The sequence below is a fragment of the Rhipicephalus sanguineus genome, chromosome 8 (assembly GCF_013339695.2).
Source record: "Rhipicephalus sanguineus isolate Rsan-2018 chromosome 8, BIME_Rsan_1.4, whole genome shotgun sequence".
Classification (NCBI taxonomy): Eukaryota; Metazoa; Arthropoda; class Arachnida; order Ixodida; family Ixodidae; genus Rhipicephalus; species Rhipicephalus sanguineus.
Window position 1 is genome coordinate 33,793,925 of NC_051183.1, and position 18,296 is coordinate 33,812,220.

The 18,296-nt window shown below is 44.2% G+C and overlaps 1 protein-coding gene across 1 annotated transcript; it reads left to right on the plus strand.

Moving 5' to 3' along the window:
• Positions 1-564: 564 nt before the first annotated feature.
• Positions 565-9,572, plus strand: LOC119401690 (hsp90 co-chaperone Cdc37; the record flags this gene model as incomplete). The annotated part of the gene is given in 8 exon segments (XM_037668611.2): positions 565-708; positions 3,206-3,256; positions 3,393-3,458; positions 4,394-4,552; positions 5,221-5,336; positions 6,240-6,360; positions 8,107-8,175; positions 9,356-9,572. Coding segments are annotated over 8 exon segments (918 nt in total), but the record flags the coding sequence as incomplete, so codon positions are not given.
• Positions 9,573-18,296: the final 8,724 nt, after the last annotated feature.

Consider the following 18,296-nt stretch of genomic DNA (forward strand, 5'->3'; position numbering starts at 1 on the left):
TATCGGTTATAACGAAGTCAATGAATAATAGCCTTGGTAATAGATACAGTGCTTCGAATATACGCTTATAACGAATTTTTGGATATGGCGAAGTTATTTTCATGTCAAATGCAACTTTGTTATAATGAGGCTTAAGTGTACAGTGGCGCTCAATATGAGTTGCAACGTGGTGCCCATGGTTAGAAGAGGCCCCAAGCCTTCACTGTAACACCGGCAAATGTTACATTGGTTTTAAAAATACCAGCAGTCGAAACTGTGCTTCACTAATTGTCGTCACCGTCGTTCAGTGTTGGTACCACTTTTACCGTGGGCAACACATTGTAAGTCGTATTGGGCGCGATCGTACACTTTCATTTACAAACCGTTTCAACCATGCTAACTTTCCTCGGGTCCCATGTTCTAAATACTGGGAGGTGAAGGGGTTCAGGCTGATTTGCCGAAAGCGTTTGGGTACTTTTTTTTTGTGGACGCGTGCTGTGACAGTTGATTTGCCGTGCAAATTGGGTTGACTTGTGCCACACGCATTGCCTCGTTCACGCATTGCCTCGTCGATTACACAGGAATGACAAGCTGCTGCTGGAGGCCCGTAAGCGATGCGAGGGCAAGACGGGCAAGGACCTGGAGCAGGCGAAGCGTGACGTTGCCAAACTAGAGAGGAAACAGAAGGAGCTGCTCAAGGAGCAGGAAGCGCTGGACAAGAAAGAGAAGGTGGGCAGCGGCTCCTTTGCCAAACTGTAGGCTCTTTGTCACGGGGAAAAAAAAAAAAAATCATGCGCCGCCTGAGCTGACTTAACGTCGCGAAGGCTGATTAAACAGTGAAGGTGACGGCATTAGCGCACCTCTCCGCCGCTTTCGCCAACGTGCGGCGCACCCTTCCTCCTCTCTCACCAGCACCACCTGTGCTCGAGAGTGCGCTACCATTGGTCGACTGCTTTCACCGGCACAGCCAATCGTGCTCCTGCTCTCTCCTCTTCTCTACACCGCCTGCTTTGCTCCAGCCATAGCTTTGCCTTTGCTCCTCCTCTCTACCCAGCCTCACCCTCTCCACGTCCCTACCCTTTCTCTACCAGGCTCAACTCTCTACACTAGGCTTCCCTCTCACCCGCTTAGCTTTCCCAATGCTCTCCCTCTCGTCAGGCTTTGCTCTCACAGCTGGGCTAGAAAGTGCGGATGATGGATCCCTATGAATTTACCTTGGCCTTAAAGAGCTCCGCTGTTAATAACTGCACCGAGAGGTTGGCTAGGGGTTTCTTGCAGAAACTACAGGATAACCTCATTACAATGGATCTGTCTACAACAGAAATTTGGATATAGACTATGAAATGACGCCAGCCACAGCGTAAGGTAGTGCTGACGTTTCAAGACGAGTTCGGTCCCTTAGGGGTTGACTGCATCGACCCAGGAAGCAGCATCCGTACGTTCCTTCTCCCTACGAGAGAAGCAAAAACGATGTTGTGTTATTGAACTTTTTCTGAAGGCATTTAAAAAAAAGATCAATTGGTAGGCAGCGCAATGATTGTATTGAAACTGAGTGAAGATGGTACTGTTGCCATTATAACAGCAGATAGCCAGTATTAGCGGATGCTAGCCAGCACTGGTCGACGTAATTAGTCGTTACTTGGCACTAACGAGCACTGGTAGTACGTGAGTAAACGTGGAAGTTGAATTTAATCAGAAATCTGTAATACTGCCATCACCTCATCACAGAAAGCTGGTAAAAGAGGCCTAGGATGACGTCTTCAAGATGTCTAAGATTTTTAAAATGCTTGTACTGTCATGAATAACTTGCAAGTAGAGTCAACCTTGCCCCGCCATGGTGGTCTAGTGGGTATGGCGCTCGACTGCTGACCCGAAGGTCGCGGGATCGAATCCCGGCGGCGGCGGCTGCATTTTCGATGGAGGCGAAAATGTTTGAGACCCGTGTACTTAGATTTAGGTGCACGTTAAAGAACCCCAGGTGGTCAAAATTTCCGGAGCCCTCCACTACGGCGTCTCTCATAATCATATCGTGGTTTTGGGACGTTAAACCCCAGATATTATTATTAGAGTCAACCTATGGAGAACGAACAGACAGTGAAGCTAAGAAGGTATGGGGGACATTATTTGTAGGTTTTAACTGTAGTGTACTAAATATTAGGCATGGGCGAATAGTAAATTTGAGGTTCGAAGTGAATTCGAAGCGAATAGTGATTTGGTTGAATAATTTCAAATCGAATAGCCCGAATAGTACACATCACATATTTAAAGGAAAATGAGCATTTTTGTCATTACCCAACTAACTTGCACAACATTTTGAAGAATTGGAATGAGGCATGTGTAAATGTCACTTTTTTGGTTCGAAGTGAAGTTGAAGCAACTTTGAATAGCAGCAAGGAGTTTAATAGCAGTAGAGTTCCAGTTATAAGTGGTGCAATGTGTTTTAAACTTTAAAATTTTAATGTTTTAAGATTTACTATACTTAGTGCATATAAGCCTATACTTAGTGCATAAAGCCTGTATAACACAGTTTTCAACTTAAAAAATAATTGAAGTGACAGTACATAATACATGTGTACACTTAACCCTGACGTGTGGCTTCGTGGCAGTGCAGATTTTCCTTGGATGGATGGTTTCACGGCATAGCACTACCACGCTGCAGTGAAACTACCTTTACAGGAGGCTATATGCGGTCAAATATACATGTATTCGTTCATTTCGAATACTTGGAAATTTCGAATAATTTAAATACGTGTCGAGGCAAATTCGAATACTGTAATATTCGTTCGAATATTCAAAGCACTTGAATATTCGCCCATCCCTACTAAATATGACATAAATGGAAAGGAATTAAAGTGGATGAAAAATCAACTTGCCGCTGGTAAAATCCAAACCTTCAACCTTCGGATAACGAGGTTGTGTCAAACAGAAAGTTTGCGTTGTGAACGAAAGGTAGAGTGTTGTTCTTGACAACTGATGTTTTTGGCGTTTGTTCTTCAAGAAGAGGGACTGTAGAAGCAGGAGCGAATTATGGTTATCTTTGGCAATCAGAAATGCTCTTGATGTATGCCTGCTTGAGTGTGTGTGTGTGTACTCTTTTGCCTCAAGGAGTGCTTCCCAATTTCAGAGAATGCCCATTTCCTCTTGCAGCTCTCAAGTGCCGCTTAATTGTACAAGTAGATCGTTCATCTGATGTGCTGCCCTTCTTTTTTCTTTCTTCCTGCTTTAGCTGATGCCTTGGAATGTCGATACCATCAGCAAGGAAGGTTTTCAAAAGACGGTGAGTTTATAACTCTTCGACGTAGCAAAGCCCCTCCTAGTCATTTTCCTGCAGTTGCTGTGTTATTTGACACTGACTGATTGTGGGAAATTAAGGGAGGAGGAGTCGAATTAATGTGTCAAAATTTCTCGCACAGATCCTAAACAAGCCACAGCCGAAGGAAGAACTTGTCTTGACAGAAGAAGAGAAAGAACAGACCCAGGTAAGAGCAGTTGTGCCGTCGAGCATGGAATTTATGCTATGTGGTCGCTTAGTCGTGATGTTGTGTTCAAACTAACTTTGTGTTAGCTAATGTTAGGCATGCTAATATTCTCTTAGTGAGTGTTACCTCTCGCTGGCTGCTGATAAAAGCAATGGTTTCCCGTCGGTCTCAACTCGTACACCGCTGGCGTGTAATGCTTGCAACATTACTGTTGGCGCTTACTGTCACGCCCAAGTCACAAGACTTCTTTTAGCTGCCATAGTGCTTTACCTTCTGCAAATCAGTATTTGCCTTGCACGCTCTGTCCACTAACTTCACACCCACGTGTTGCTGGAACACCATTGGAGGAGTTCGAACGTGATGCCAAACATCATTTGCTGTTGCTGTCGCCACAACGCTGCTGACTATCGTGACCTGCCTTTTGTGCTAATGTGACAGTCACGTTCAGTCTAAAGGTTGGCAGTTCAGGCGAGTTAGTGTTGCGCTATGTTTTGAAGAATCAGTCTAACAGGGAAAAAGAGAAGGAACCAAGGAAAATAGCAAAAAGGCTGGAGCCAAAGCTGGTGCCTTTGATTGTGCATTGTCATGCTCGCACGTGCGTGCTCGCATGTGTAATACTCACAATGTAATACTCACATAGTATGTGTAAGCTCACGCCCTATGGGTTCGTCAGGTAAGGAATTGACGTTGCTTGGTTTGCCGGCACACATACAGTGAGTTGTATTGTTAGTAGTACCGTGAACGTAAGCTTTCATGGGGGTCGTTAAATTAAGTTAGTAGAAGTTTAGCACCTGCCTTCTGTCTCTGTTGCCCTCTTGGTTCCATCTATCTGTACGAGTTGCGATAGTCCTCAAAAACTTTGCATTCAGTCGGTACCAACTGTGGGAAGTTCCCGTTCCTCTCAACGTCCACACTGTTCTCAACTTCATCTGCAGAAAAAGTTTGTGTCGGAGAACGAACCCCTGCTGAAGCAGTATGGCATGCTGCAAAAATACGACGACAGCAAGCGCTTCCTGCTGGAGCACCCGCACCTGGCGTGCGAGTACACGGCCAACTACCTGGTCCTCTGGTGCATACGGCTCGAGATGGACGACGTGAGTCCGCTTTCTTTTAAAGACACTTAAGTGGAACAAAGAATAGGTTTTGATTGATAAATTGTGCTCTGAGAACTCTTAGTGTTGTTAATTTCACCGTCATAGGCTTATTAATGAAGGAGAAAATCAAGGTCAAAGTTTCATCTCTAAATTTCACACCGAAATCTCCGCACGTGGCGTCACGTATTTCAAAGTGCATTTTTCGTATTTTGGCAACATTGGTTCAATGAAATTTTGTGAAACTTGGTATGCTAAGTCTATGGCCCTCTCGAAGGACAATGTACTTTATTTTTACCAATTTGCAACGACATAGGACCTAATGGATTCTGTCAAAATGGCGTCACGGCGTTCGGTGCGAGAATTTCAAAATAACATCACCACCTGCATTTTCTTTTTGCGTCAAGGATTAGCGTCTTCTCGTGATCTTTTAATCTCTCGCAATGTTGCACTAAGGAACAGACTTGGTACCTAAACGCAAGAAGTGGTTGACATCACCAAAACAAAGCGAACATAATAGGATGGACCATGCATTCCATTTCTTTTTGCGTGAGATGGCAGTAGCGGAGAGTAGAGCTTGTAGTTATTCTTAGCTTTTCGCCGATTGGTATGGTAGTATTGCTAGAGAGATGTGCCAACATTCAGAGCTTCAATTCTGTTGCCTCGTGCAGAAACATGACCTCATGGCCCACGTTGCCCACCAGTGCATCTGCGTCCAGTACGTCCTCGAGCTCGGCAAGCAGCTTGAGGTGGACCCACGATCCTGCATTTCTTCGTTCTTTACGCGGTGAGTGCAAGGCTACTATAAGCGTAAGGTTGGAGGTTCGATTTCCTGCTGCAGCTAGCCGTGTTCTGACAGGTATGGAATGCAGAAGTGCCACATCCTAACGTAAATGTCAGAGAGCCCCTGCCGATTGGAAACCTTGCGATGTCGGGGATTGAGAGTTTGCCAGTCTAGCGCAGTTTGGATTGTAACGACTTGGCTTTGGACAAGGATGCAGAATCGCAAGTTGGGCTAGTTGGTGGATGTTCATCGTGAGATAACTAACAGTGCAACTAGGTTAAAATGCGGACAGAAAGAAGAAAAAAAAAAAGGACACAGTGCTGTGTCTTTTTCTTCTTTCTCTCTGTATTTTAACCTCATTGCACTGTTAGTTATTCCATCTTGGACAACAATGTAGACGGAAGCACAGCCAATGACAAGCATTTGACCTTGTCTGCACTTCATTTACAATCCTAATGTTAATCTCAGAGAGCCCTGGGTGATTGGATGTAATCTAGCGACACCAGGAATTGTGGGAAGTTGGTCTCGCGCGATTTGGATTGGAACAACTTCAGTTTGGACAAGGACGTAGACAAAAGTGTAGACGATGACAAGAATTTGACCTTGTCTGCATATAAACTTCTTCATTTACAATCCTAACATAAATGTCAGAGAGCCCCAGGTGATTGGTTGTAATCTAGCAATGTCAGGGACTGGGGTTTACTAGGTCCCGCGCAATTTGGATTGTAATGACTTGGCTTTCTACAAGGATACAGACATTGAGAAACATTCGGCTTCAAGCATTTTTCCTGTCCTCGGCTTCGAATTTAGACTGCATTCTGTGTCAACAGATTCTGAACGGAGCTTCAGGAAAGGTGTGCGTAATGTTGACCGCCAGTCGTTCAATGAGTCGTTTCATTACGTCAGCATTCAGATGGCCGACCAGCAGTACAAGGACGCATTCGAGGACGAGCTGAAGGGATTCAAGGAACGCGTCCAGCTGAGGGCCCGCGAGAAGCTGGAAGAAGCGGTCAAGGAGATAGAAGAAGTGAGTGTCAGTGAGTGTGAAGAAGTGAGTGAGACATTCCATCATTAGCATGCAGGCTGTCACGGCATTCTTTTGGGTTTGGGGCAGTGTGAGCTTCCATCTGTGTGCGTGTGTGCATGTATGAAATGCATTGTGAGATCACCGAATCGGTGTAACCAGCTTCACTATTGGACGCAGAGGGAGCTCTCGGCACCGGCGCTCTAGCTCTCTCGTCAAACCCATTTATGACATCGATAGGTGCATCACCAGACACAGAGAAGTTGTTATTTATGAACTCAGTTGAACCGCCTTCATAAGAGACACACATCTGGGAGAAGTTCTTGTCACATATATGAGGTGTCTCTTATGAAAAAGGTACGGCATTCTCATTTTCTGATCAACACCTACCATATTTTCTCGCATATAACCCGCACCAAAAAAGAAAAACGGATGTGCTTAGAAAGTGGGGTTGCGGGTTATACGTGGGGGTTATATGCATGTTTTTTTTTTCTTTTTGTAAAGTTAAAGTTAGGGGTGCAGATATATCCCGGGGCGGGTTATATGTGAGAGAATATGGTGTTTAGATGTTGGGCACTGTGGTGTCTCTTATAACCAGTTGCCACCTACATCATTGTCTCTTATAAAGAAGTTGAAATGTAGAGTCGAACCCGGATATATCGAATCTGAAGGGGACCGAAAAAAATTTCTATACAGGTAATTCAATCTGTAAAATAATTTATATATCGAAAATATATTCAATGGGATTTTGCAACCATTTGATATGCACAATGGTTCGTTATATGTGGTGCTCGATAAATGCAGGTTCAACTGTTGCAAGCGTATTTCCACACCAGCCCGCTCACTGTCCCGGCAGTATATTTTGGCAGATCGATACTGGAAGGCCGTTGGTTTGCTTTTACGATCAACCTCCCGATGATTTGCACCGAGTTATTTAGTTGGCGATGTTTATCCAAAATAATCAGAGCAAAAGCGAGTAATTAACTTTTTCAACCACGTACCAGTTGCATTATAAAACCTCCTGAAATGACCTTTCTTTTATGTTCAATTTGTACAGTTTTAATAAGCTGGGAATGCTGGACAGTGTGCTCAAATACAGCTGTGTGAGGTGCAACACATCAAATAAAGAGCGAAGTCTCGTCGAGTTGAAGCTTCAGGACGTGCTGTGCCAGTGCAGTGCTGGCTTGGGAAGAATGTGGCCACCTCCAACACATCCGTGCGATGTGAAGTGTCGAGATTGCTGTGGGCTGAAGCCAGAAAACGTGTGCCATACTCGCCAGCTCAAACCAGAAGAAATTACCTCCGCTTTGACTCTGTGTCAAGTGTCATGAAAAGGGGCAGTGTCTGTTCAGCCAGCACACAAATTGAGACGAGAAAAATGAATACTGAAGACAAGCATGATGTTTCTTCTTGTACATATAGGCATATGCACAGGGAGGCCAACTAGTCCAACAGTTAGCCCATCTGAATTGCTCAAAAGGCAGGCCACAGGTGGACCAGGGCCGCGATCTTATGCTCATTTCAAGAACACTTTTTGCCGCACGTGACTGGCGGGGGCTCGCGCTTGCTTCACGAAGGGGTTGTGTATGTGCGAGCCCTGACCAATCATGCACGGCAAAAACGTTTGTGCTTAAAGTGGGTACAAGATCCCAGCCCAGGAGTGTGCGCCTCGCAGCAATTTGCAAGGTCTGAAAGGTCTGGAATATCTGCTTTGCTTGCACTAACAGTTGTTTATAAAAACACTTGCAGCAAGAACGGCAGGAGAGGCTAGGACCTGGCGGTCTGGACCCGGTTGAGGTGTTCGAGTCTCTACCGGAGGTGAGTTGTGCTTGCTTTCGTTTTCTTGTCCTACAAAATGACCTTGCTTCGTCATGCATGTTAAAACCTTTGAGACTCATTGTGCACATTGGTGTACACAACTTGTTTTTGCTAGTTGTGTCGACTGGTGGCTGAGAAAGGGAAAGATAAGTTCAGCTGGAACCTCCCGCATAATGAATGTCTTCATTTAACTTCATTTTGCTGTGTACTCTTGCAAATGATCACTTTGTCAAGATGTATAAGCTATTTATCGTGAAGAGGTACTCATAATATGTATCAGAATATGTAACTGTTGTCTCTTATTATGCGAGTGTTCTGGGGAGCTATTTTTTTCGTGTTCTGTGACAGAATGGAATGAAACGTCACGAGAGGACGAGAGGGAGCAAACAGCGAATGGGCGAGCTGAAAGAATTCAGAAATGTTTTCAACACCTGAACTAATATGCAATTATTATAGCTGAAACATCATTACTGGCAGGCATTGTTTTTCAAAGCTTGAAATTGAAGAGCGTGATGACTAGCAGTTTATTTGGATTAATGTCCTGAGTGGGTGCTAGATGGTGTCGTAATTTCAAGAGTCGCTCGATGGTGGGGGCATGGTTATTTTCGCAAACTATCTGTGCGAGATTGGAGTAAACCACACACAAAGCAGGCTAATTTGACTCTGACCCCAGTGCTTACGTTTCGATCCAATCCAAGTTGTCCGGAGACCGTTCTGTCCGTTCAATTGGACAGAAGGGTGTCTCCGTCTGTTCCGTGCCCGTTCGTTGCCAAAATAATTGACAGCACTTCCTTTTCTGGTTGCTATTCTCACGTCTGGCCATCAGACGAGCCTCGACGAATCCCGTGCGGCTCCCTCTCATCCTCTCGTGACGTTTTGTTTCATTCTCTCACAGAACGCATGCAAAATAGCTCCCCCGGACTTGTGATCATTAATGCGCATGAGCACTTGCTAGCAATTTTCATGTGTAAATGTTAAATAAACTTTCAGTTGATGGTCAGCGCTCCTTTTGTGTTTTTCCTCTTTGCTTTGTCCTCTTTTAAAATTCCGCGCTGTTCTTGACAAAATGACTGACCACCATCTCGCCCAAATGTGCATCCTTCCAAAGCATTCTTTGCTTACGTCTTTTGATTCTACAGTCTGCGTAATTTGGTGTGCTGTGGTGGTCGTTGTCTCGCAGTCGCTGCAGAAGTGCTTCGAGTCTCGCGACCTGGACATGCTCAAGGACGCCATCGCCAGCATGCCCGAGGAAGAGGCCAGGTACCACATGAAGCGCTGCGTCGACTCCGGCCTCTGGGTGCCCGACGCCAAGAACGCGGAGGCGGCACAGGAAGCGCAGGAGGCGTCTTCCGAGACGTCCGGCGCCGAGTGAACGAACGAAGGACGGCCACAACGACAGCACGCATTGAATGCGGTGAGTCGTCGTTTAAAGCTCCCACGTGTGGTTTTGGATTGTAAGCGCGGCAGCTTCGCGCGAACCTTGTGAAACGGTTCGGCGGCGAAGTTTTTGCTCCACTCTCGGTCAAGATTTCGAGATATCGGAAAGTGGGCACGGAAATAATTCGAGATAAAGGGCAATAAATACGTTCCACCCATGAGAAATTGTTCGGTACCGCGGAAAATTTAGACTGCCGATTTTTCGAGATATGCGAGTTCGAGTTAACGAGGTATTACTGGAATTTGTTTAGCTGCTTAGCATGACAGCTTTTTATACGCCGAGCTGTCAGTACTTCCTGCTTGACACTTTTGTAATTGATAGGTGTCGCTGCTCTGCTTGTCGACCAGCTAGTGGGTTGCCATCTACTTGTAAGAACACCATTAAGAAGCCTCCGTATGATGGTGTAAATACACTCAAACCTCATTATAACAAAGTCACATCTGCCACGAAAATAACTTTGTTATATCCGAAAATGCGTTATAAACGTTTGTTTGTAACACTGTGTCTATGAAAAAACTATTTTTCATTTACTTCATATATAACCGATAATTCGTTATACAGTCGAACCTACTTATAACGATCCCACATATAACGATCTATCGGTTATAACGACCATATTTGGGTGCACTTACGATTTTCCTATGCTAACCATTGAAGCTGCGTCCAGATATAGCGAACATTTTTCAAAGCCTCCTACTCTTACAACGAACACTTCAGACACGGTCGCGGTAAAAATATGGCACATACGAAGCGAAAAAAAGTTAAAATATGCCTTCTAAAGCGTGACAGGGGCGCGCGCTCGCGCGTGCCCCGCTCCAGTTTACTTGCGGCTAAGATATTCCTGATCGGCGAGCACCGCACGCAGATTTCGGATGCTACGAGCGAGGTCGCTCACTTTCCAGCCTTTTTTCTTCAGTGGCAGAATGGCAGTGAGGAAGGAAAAAAAGGGAGGCAGCATGAAGCCTTGCGGTCACCTTTTGCAAGGTGACCTTTCCTGACGCCGTTCTCTGCAGCTACGACCGCCCGCGATGAACCAAACAATGCCTTGGAACGCAAGAAGGCATAAATGCAATTGAAGTGATAACCGCGATAACTTTCCATCGCAAAAAGGTTCACTGCGTCCCTAAACTCGTCGACGCCACAATGTGCCGCGAAAAGTCGTCCGTCTTTCCGGTAACGGCAGAGACCGGTCGATCGGTGATAACAATTTCCGCGCGATTGCGGCGATGCCTTCGCGGATAAGCATCAGAAAAGAGCGAAGGCGAGGTGGCGGCCGTCGATGAACGTGCCATTATGCCTTATAGCCGACAACCTTATCACAGTCATCATTAGATATCTGCTCGGCTGCGCGTGTGGCGTACTACGCCGTACACTGCGGATTGACGGCGGTACGAGCGCGCCATGCTTAGCCATGCTGCCGTTCGCAAGTTCGCCGCCGCCGCGTTGTGCGAGACCGCTTTAAAGTGCACGTCGCTTTGTAGAAACGAAATTAGCTCGCTGTTGTTGAGCGACGCGGGCACCGAGAAACGTCGATGCACTGACAGCGAGCGTATACTGCGTGTTTGACTAGGTGACAACTCAAGTGCGCCGCGCATCGTCGTGCAGGGCCGCGAGAGCATCGCGGAGACGTAGAGTGCGCGTTGCTTGGAAAATACTTGTTTTCGCCGCGTTGAGCGAAGAGGCTAGTTGCCGCACCCGTGCGCGGTCCGGAGTGAAGCAAGCACGAAGAACGTACAAACGCGCGCATACGGCATACAGCAAGCGGCCCGGCAGTGACTCCGCGACCCGAGTAGGCGACGCGCTGCACGCAACTAGCCACGGAAGATCGGCTCCACGTCGCGGTACCGCGCTTCGGTGAAACGGTGTCGGCTCATTGCAAAGGCGGTTAATTCACTCGTGAGCACGCAGCGGGCGTCGCTTCATGACGCGAAAAGGCTTAGCTTGTCACCGAAGGGGTTGTTAGCACTTTAACAAAAGTGCACAAAGGAAAAAAAACGGCTTGGCCGCTAAGCGCACGTTTTTAAGGGCGAGTCCATATCCAACGAACTACTGTTATAACGACCACTTTTCGCGACACTTTCGAGTTCGTTATAAACGGGTTCGACTGTATCCGTGTTCGTTATATCGAGGGGTGAGTGTACTGCGGTGCAGTTTGCCTTGTCTGTCACTGTATTACCGTTTTCACAATACCGGATCACCTGACAGGTGTAAAGCAGCAACAGCGCTGGTATAGATATTTTTTGTGATGCATCGTGTGTAGAATGAGGACATAAAACTGCAATGATTTTTAATATTCTACGTATCTGCTGGCATAAAGCGTTTATTAGCAACATGCTCACTTAAGTGCAATCTTTTAACATTTCTTTTCCGAGAGAACTTGTGCCGCCCGGAAATATCTCAGACATATTGTAGTGACGTAAAGCGTCGCAGGATACCACTAATATTCACACTATTGTCCCTTATAGCTCTGATTACCTGGTGATTTGTAATGGTAAAAAAAACAACTTTACAATGACGTAAAGAAGGACAACGAATATATCTAAGTCAAATAGCAATGCGGTTCCATATTAAACAATCACAGTCGATAGGTACACAGGGTGGCATGTAACCAGAAAGAAACATTTTAAAAATGTGGTTCATCGCGACTGAATGAAACAAACGGCATAAGGTTTTCCGTCATGTGGCGCTCATTATATTTTTTGTATTGCTAATTGGCTAATTAACTAAGGTGAATTATGCAACATTTTTAATGTATTCACTTTAGGGCCGAGTGCGTTTCGTCACGTAGTATAGGGCATACCTAAACGACCGATTCAATTTTTTGTGGCGACGTACATGCTGCGTGGTGATTTTTTCCCGGCCTTTAAAGAACTTTAGCCCACGAAATGTGAAATAAAACCACGGGACTGAGAACATGTGTCACTGTACTGCAGCGCTCTCAAACTTGCTTCAAGCGAAACAACCGGCGCGCGGACTGTCATCCTATCGCTTCTCAGGGACGATGGCGTTTGCTTGCCGTGTTCGGCCGTCAGAATTGTTGACGCACGGTGAAGCCGACGGTGTTGTTTTTATAGCAGTATCTTGTATCTTAAGATACATGATACATTATTGAATGTATCGGTAATACAGATACAGATACCCATCTTGCGAGACGTATCGCGATACAGATACAAGATACCCAAAAGGTATATAAGATAGTATCTAAGATACGTGTATCTTCGATACTGCCCAGCACTGCTTGTGTCGTCATAAATATTCATGCATATGAAGATGCACTGTTTTTGGCGGGTGTCACGAAAACAGGGTACCGAATCTGAAGGGCTATGCAGGCAGCGGGGAAAAAGAATGAGCATGTCTCGAAATATGAAAGCTTTGGATTGGTTTGACTTACTGTAGTGACCTGCTAACTCGGAAGAAGTGAGCAGGGGACTCTCCAAGGCATAACCGTGTCTACTTAAGTGCAGCAAGAGTTTTCTTTTTTTTTTTTTTTCATCAAAAACTTCCCGAAAAGGGGGTTGGATTGCATTTCCTCTGGCCACTTGTGAAAACCTAGAATGCCCTTCTATGAAACCAATTTGGGAACCTTTAAATAAACGGAATCTGAAGATACCAGGAAAATGTGTTCTGTTTAACGTTCCATTAACATTGAACAATTTGTTTATTTAAAGAGATGCGTCACACTTGAATCATACAAAGCCAGACGAATTAGAGAAAGTTCCGTCAAAAGAGAAATTCCATTTAAGGCAATTTCTGTTCACCGACGTTCCACTGTAACGAAGTTTCGATACATAATGACGCAAATGAACAATTTTGCAGACTGTGTTATCCCGAGGTCTCACTGCATCTGGCTTCCATTCTGTTGTATTTGACGACCAATGTACCCAGCATAGCATGCACTTGCATGCAACCGTAGATAAACTTAACTGTGATTAAATCACTGTGTAAATGACAGGACTGAAATTAATATAACGCTTTTTTTTTATAGGTAAACAAGCAAAGAACTGCGAGGAAGGAGAGATGAAAAAAAAAAAATTCAGATGCCTGGGGTCATCCTTGCGCCGTGTCCAACGAAATATCTTCAATACATGGACACAGATTCGCAGTCTGTTTCTGTGCTTTATTTTCTTAGTTGCGCTTTTGCAGTGTACATAGAGACGAGCATTAATCTTATTTTCCCCTGCACTTTGCAGACACTTGCCTAGTAGGAACGTGTTGTCGTTTTAACCCTTAGAAGATTCCGCGTGCGGAAAAGAATAAGCTAACAAAAAGACCACATGTCGGTACTCGTAGCCAAGAGAAGTGAGTGATACACTGTTTATTTTCACATGCAATGAAATCTTGCTGGAAAAATGTGCGCATTTCTACGCGAAGCTGTTTCTTGTGCTTCCTAGAAGATGGTCCACAAAATGTAAATCGCCACTGCGACGTAAACGAGAATCGAAACTGTCGACCGTCATAAATCTTTTATGTAAAAAGTTTTTTTTTGTGCTGAAATAAAAGTTCCATCACAAACATGTGCTGTTTGCCTTGTGTGAAAGTTTCTGTTCATCCATCATCAAAGTTTTTTTTTTTAATAATGCTCTAAATACGACTGGTCACCAACAAGATCACCACACTTTAGAACTTGATTGATTTTGATGACTTTCTGAGTTAATATTTGTGTGCCAACTTCAAATATGCAATTATTTTTCTAGTGCAGTACACAGTTTTTAAAATATCAAACTTCATGTGCCTTTTCAGGAACAAGGCTTTTTTTTAACAGAGAGTTGTAAGGCAAATCATGTCATAATCTTCTGGAATGATAACATGTATGAAATAAAATAAGAATCGATGTTCTAAACCCTTTGAACAAGAAGGTATGGTACGTTGAACATTTGTGTGAATGTTCAGCATGCATTTGCTTGTGAAGAATAGATGATTCAGGTGACGGAATAGATGATGTAGAGGTTGAGTTTGTCTAAAGATCCAGAATAGACAAAGATGGCAAATTAAAAAAAAAGTAATTTAGCTTATAATAGCATTGGGAAAAAGAGCAGTGGATTGACTTGCAGCAACTATAAAAAAAGTCATCCTAAAAAAAAAAAATTCCAAGCCTGCGCGGAACACGCGGCACAGTCTCGGCAAAAGCTGGAAGAGCGGCCTTTCTAGAGCCCGTTCTAAACTCTTGGGACAACTAATACAAGTACACATGCAAGGTATAGCACCAAATGTTGACACAACATTGCCGCCACATTGAGAAAGTTGCTTCAACGTTGTGGCAACATCGCGTGCTACTGGGATATCAATTACGCCATAAATCATAATTTTTGTGAAGTAGGGAAGCACCCACTATGTCATTCTTTGTCTTTCTGTGAATAAGTGACGTACCCGCTACACATCTGTAAGGCATTATGTGCACTTTTTTGATGCTGCATGTGGCTGATGGCAGCAAAGAATTATGGCTGAGCACTTCGTCGTGGGTGGGAAGCTTTTAAAACACACACTCGTTGCACAATTTGCATAGTGTGACACCTGGTTGTTATTTTATACTCTTCTACCATGCCATACTACATACGTTAATGCGATTCCTTGCCCGACGTCACTCATGTATAGGGTCTTTTTGCAAAGGAGTTACAAGCGCCAGCATGGCTCTGTGGTTGGACACTTGACTGCCGCACGGAAGGCCTGGGTTCAAATCCCATCCGATCCAGGATATTTTTTTCTCATTTCATTTTTTCTTATTTCGCGTGATAGCATTTACGGACACTGGCGGCGGCGGACAACTACCCCACTGCCATTGTGATCTGATAACAGCTTTCGCTGTAAAAAAATTTGCCCAGTTAATGCCCTAGTTTTTTTTTCCTGCAGCGATGTAAGAATGCGAGCTGTATGCTTTACAGTGATACGAGGGGAAAAATATTTTGGATTCCTTGAGCTGTTGGTGGTGTAGAGTTAAGGAAACCCTGGTGGACTGTTGATGATAATTTTCTATCTACAACACACGGCAAACCTCGAACACAACAGCTCTGCTTTAAAATTAAGGGAGGGAACTTGGAAACATAATTTCATGATGGCAACTTCCATCATCCTTGAGTTGGAGAAATACGGCAGGAAAATGATGATGATGATGCTCCTGGGATGAGTGGCACACCCACTCGGGGGGATCGCCCAAAAGTGCGGCGAATCATTTAGTCTTAAATTTTTCAATTGCTAATATAGGTTAAGGCATCAATTAGAAAGAAGAGTTATTTCTAATGAATCCCAGTTTTAATATTACCTGGGGTTTAACGCACCAACACCACGATATGATCATGAGGGACGCCGTAGTGGAGGGCTCCGGGCTACGGATATTTCGACCACCTGGTGTTCTTTAACATACACCTAAAGCTACGTACACGGGCCTCAAACATTTTCGCCTCCATCTAAAATGCAGCTGCTGAGGCCAGGATTCGATCCCACGACCTTCGGGTCAGCAGTCGAGCACCATACCACTAGACCACTGTGGCGGGGCAATCCCAGTTTTAGCCTACACCATGTAGCGCAACGTCCCAAAGGACCGAAAAAATCAATTATGCCAGGAAGACACAATTTAAAAATCATTAGCGGTTGATGTATAGAATGAATCGATTTGACTCGCATTCTCTACAGCACTGCATATATTCCCGTCCGAGTGTCCCAGCAAAGAAGCCCCAAATGACGAACAGTACAGTGGAAGTAACTGGCAGACCAAGTTGCCGCATTAAAATTTGAACGCGATTGTAATCTGGAGAACGTGGCAGCCTGTGAATCTTTTTTTTTATATTTTAGAGAGACCCACTGATTCACACCGCGACGTGTACATAAGTCGCTTACCGAAAGTTCTAGAGTTAATTAGTGCAGACTTTTGTACATTTTTAATTGTAAAGCGCTCCCTCCTGGAATCGTTGATATGAAGCAACTTTTTCACCACTCATTGAAATGTGGCCAGGAACCGTAAACTTTATCTGCACAAAAAGCTATGTCTTTTTATTTAGTCAGACCTCCGTATACTGAAGCCCGATATATATAATTCAGTTATAACAAAGGTAGCAGCCTGGCAATTAATAGTTAGGAATATGCACTTACTACAAATGTTTGTATAAAACTAAGCTACAGTCAAATCTGGATATATATCATCTGAAGGGGATCACAAGAGTTATACATATAGGTAATTTGATGTATAAAATATGTCATATATCGAAAATATATTCGAGAGGACTTCACAACTGTTTGATATACACAATAATTCGTTATATGAAGGTTCCATATATGCAGATCAGACTGTATTCTTATATCAGATGAGACTTCATTATAATAAGATCTGAGTGTGCAACTGCTTGCTTCGTGTTAGAATTGACATCTGGCACATCAGATCGTGGTAAACAGAGGCAAGTCCAGCAGAAATGCCTTGAAACGCTGTAGGCGGCATGGTCGACAACGTTGCTTTGCAAGTGTGAACGCTCAAAACATAAGCACGACACTTCAGCCAAACATCGTGAAAATGTCATTTTATTTCAAGTGTCATAAAAAAAATGACAGAAGAAAGGGGCCATCCGCGCCTCCACCTGCCCGCATGGCGCATCGAGCAGCAAGACTCCAGTCTGCAACCCGAATACAATAAAGTACAAACGTCCTAAAAACTATAGTACAAAGTACGCGACAAAGAGATATCACACTGGCTCTGTCACAAGCAGCCCTCTTTTTTTTTTTTTTTTACTAGCACACGTACTTGTGAAAAAATGGTTATTAAATATTTCACAATATTTATACATGTATATCCGAGCGATTGCAAAAAGACAAAAAGATGCATTCGCAATGCCCTCGCGCTGCCTACAAAAAAAGGGTCCTTTGGCGGCAGTTACAAATACTCGAAATACTCGTGGCCGGAAAGTTGCAATTCCTCAGACGCGCAAGTACAAGTCACTTCAAAAGACGTATACAGACGCGGAGTTGACGCGCGTTGTTGTATTGCCACGTTTGCAAGGCGTGCGACAAGCGTAGTTACAGCTTGCTTCCCAGCACTTGTCGTGCCGAATTACAAAGGCTCACCTCGCCTCCGTCTTCTGTTGAAATGCACCATCGACATCGGCAGACTTGATACATAAAACGCACTCCCGTCTTACGCAATCAGCAGATCGTATACAGGGTATTTCAGTTAACTTGCGCCAAGTATACTTTTTAATTTCACACGCTTTAAAGAAAAGTTGGAAAAAGATAAAACAGGGCAGTTGTCTTAACATATGTTACATAATCCGAAGTTGCTGAACAAATGTTACAACTTTTCTTCATGAACATTTTTCGTTAAGAGTTACTATTTTAAAGGTTAAGCACTCTTTGTTAATTACCCAGCTTATTACATCGGCAGTTATCTAAGCACATAAAATATTCTGATGCTTTAGAACAAGTGCAACAGCTTTCGCATTAAATATTTTTTCGCTATAGTTACTAATTTAAAAAGTTAATTAAGCAATCTGTTAATTACTCAGCTTGGCGAATTGAAAATATATCCCGACGTGCTGGCTAGTGTGGCTCAGAACAATACTGGGCCAATTCGACACACATAGCTCATATGTTTGCTTGTAATACTAGGTGCAAGTTAGTTGAAACACCCTGTGTACTATGTGGCCTAGTAACGTTGTATTGCTCGCATAAATACACACCGGGCGTGAAAGCACTTTTTGGTGCC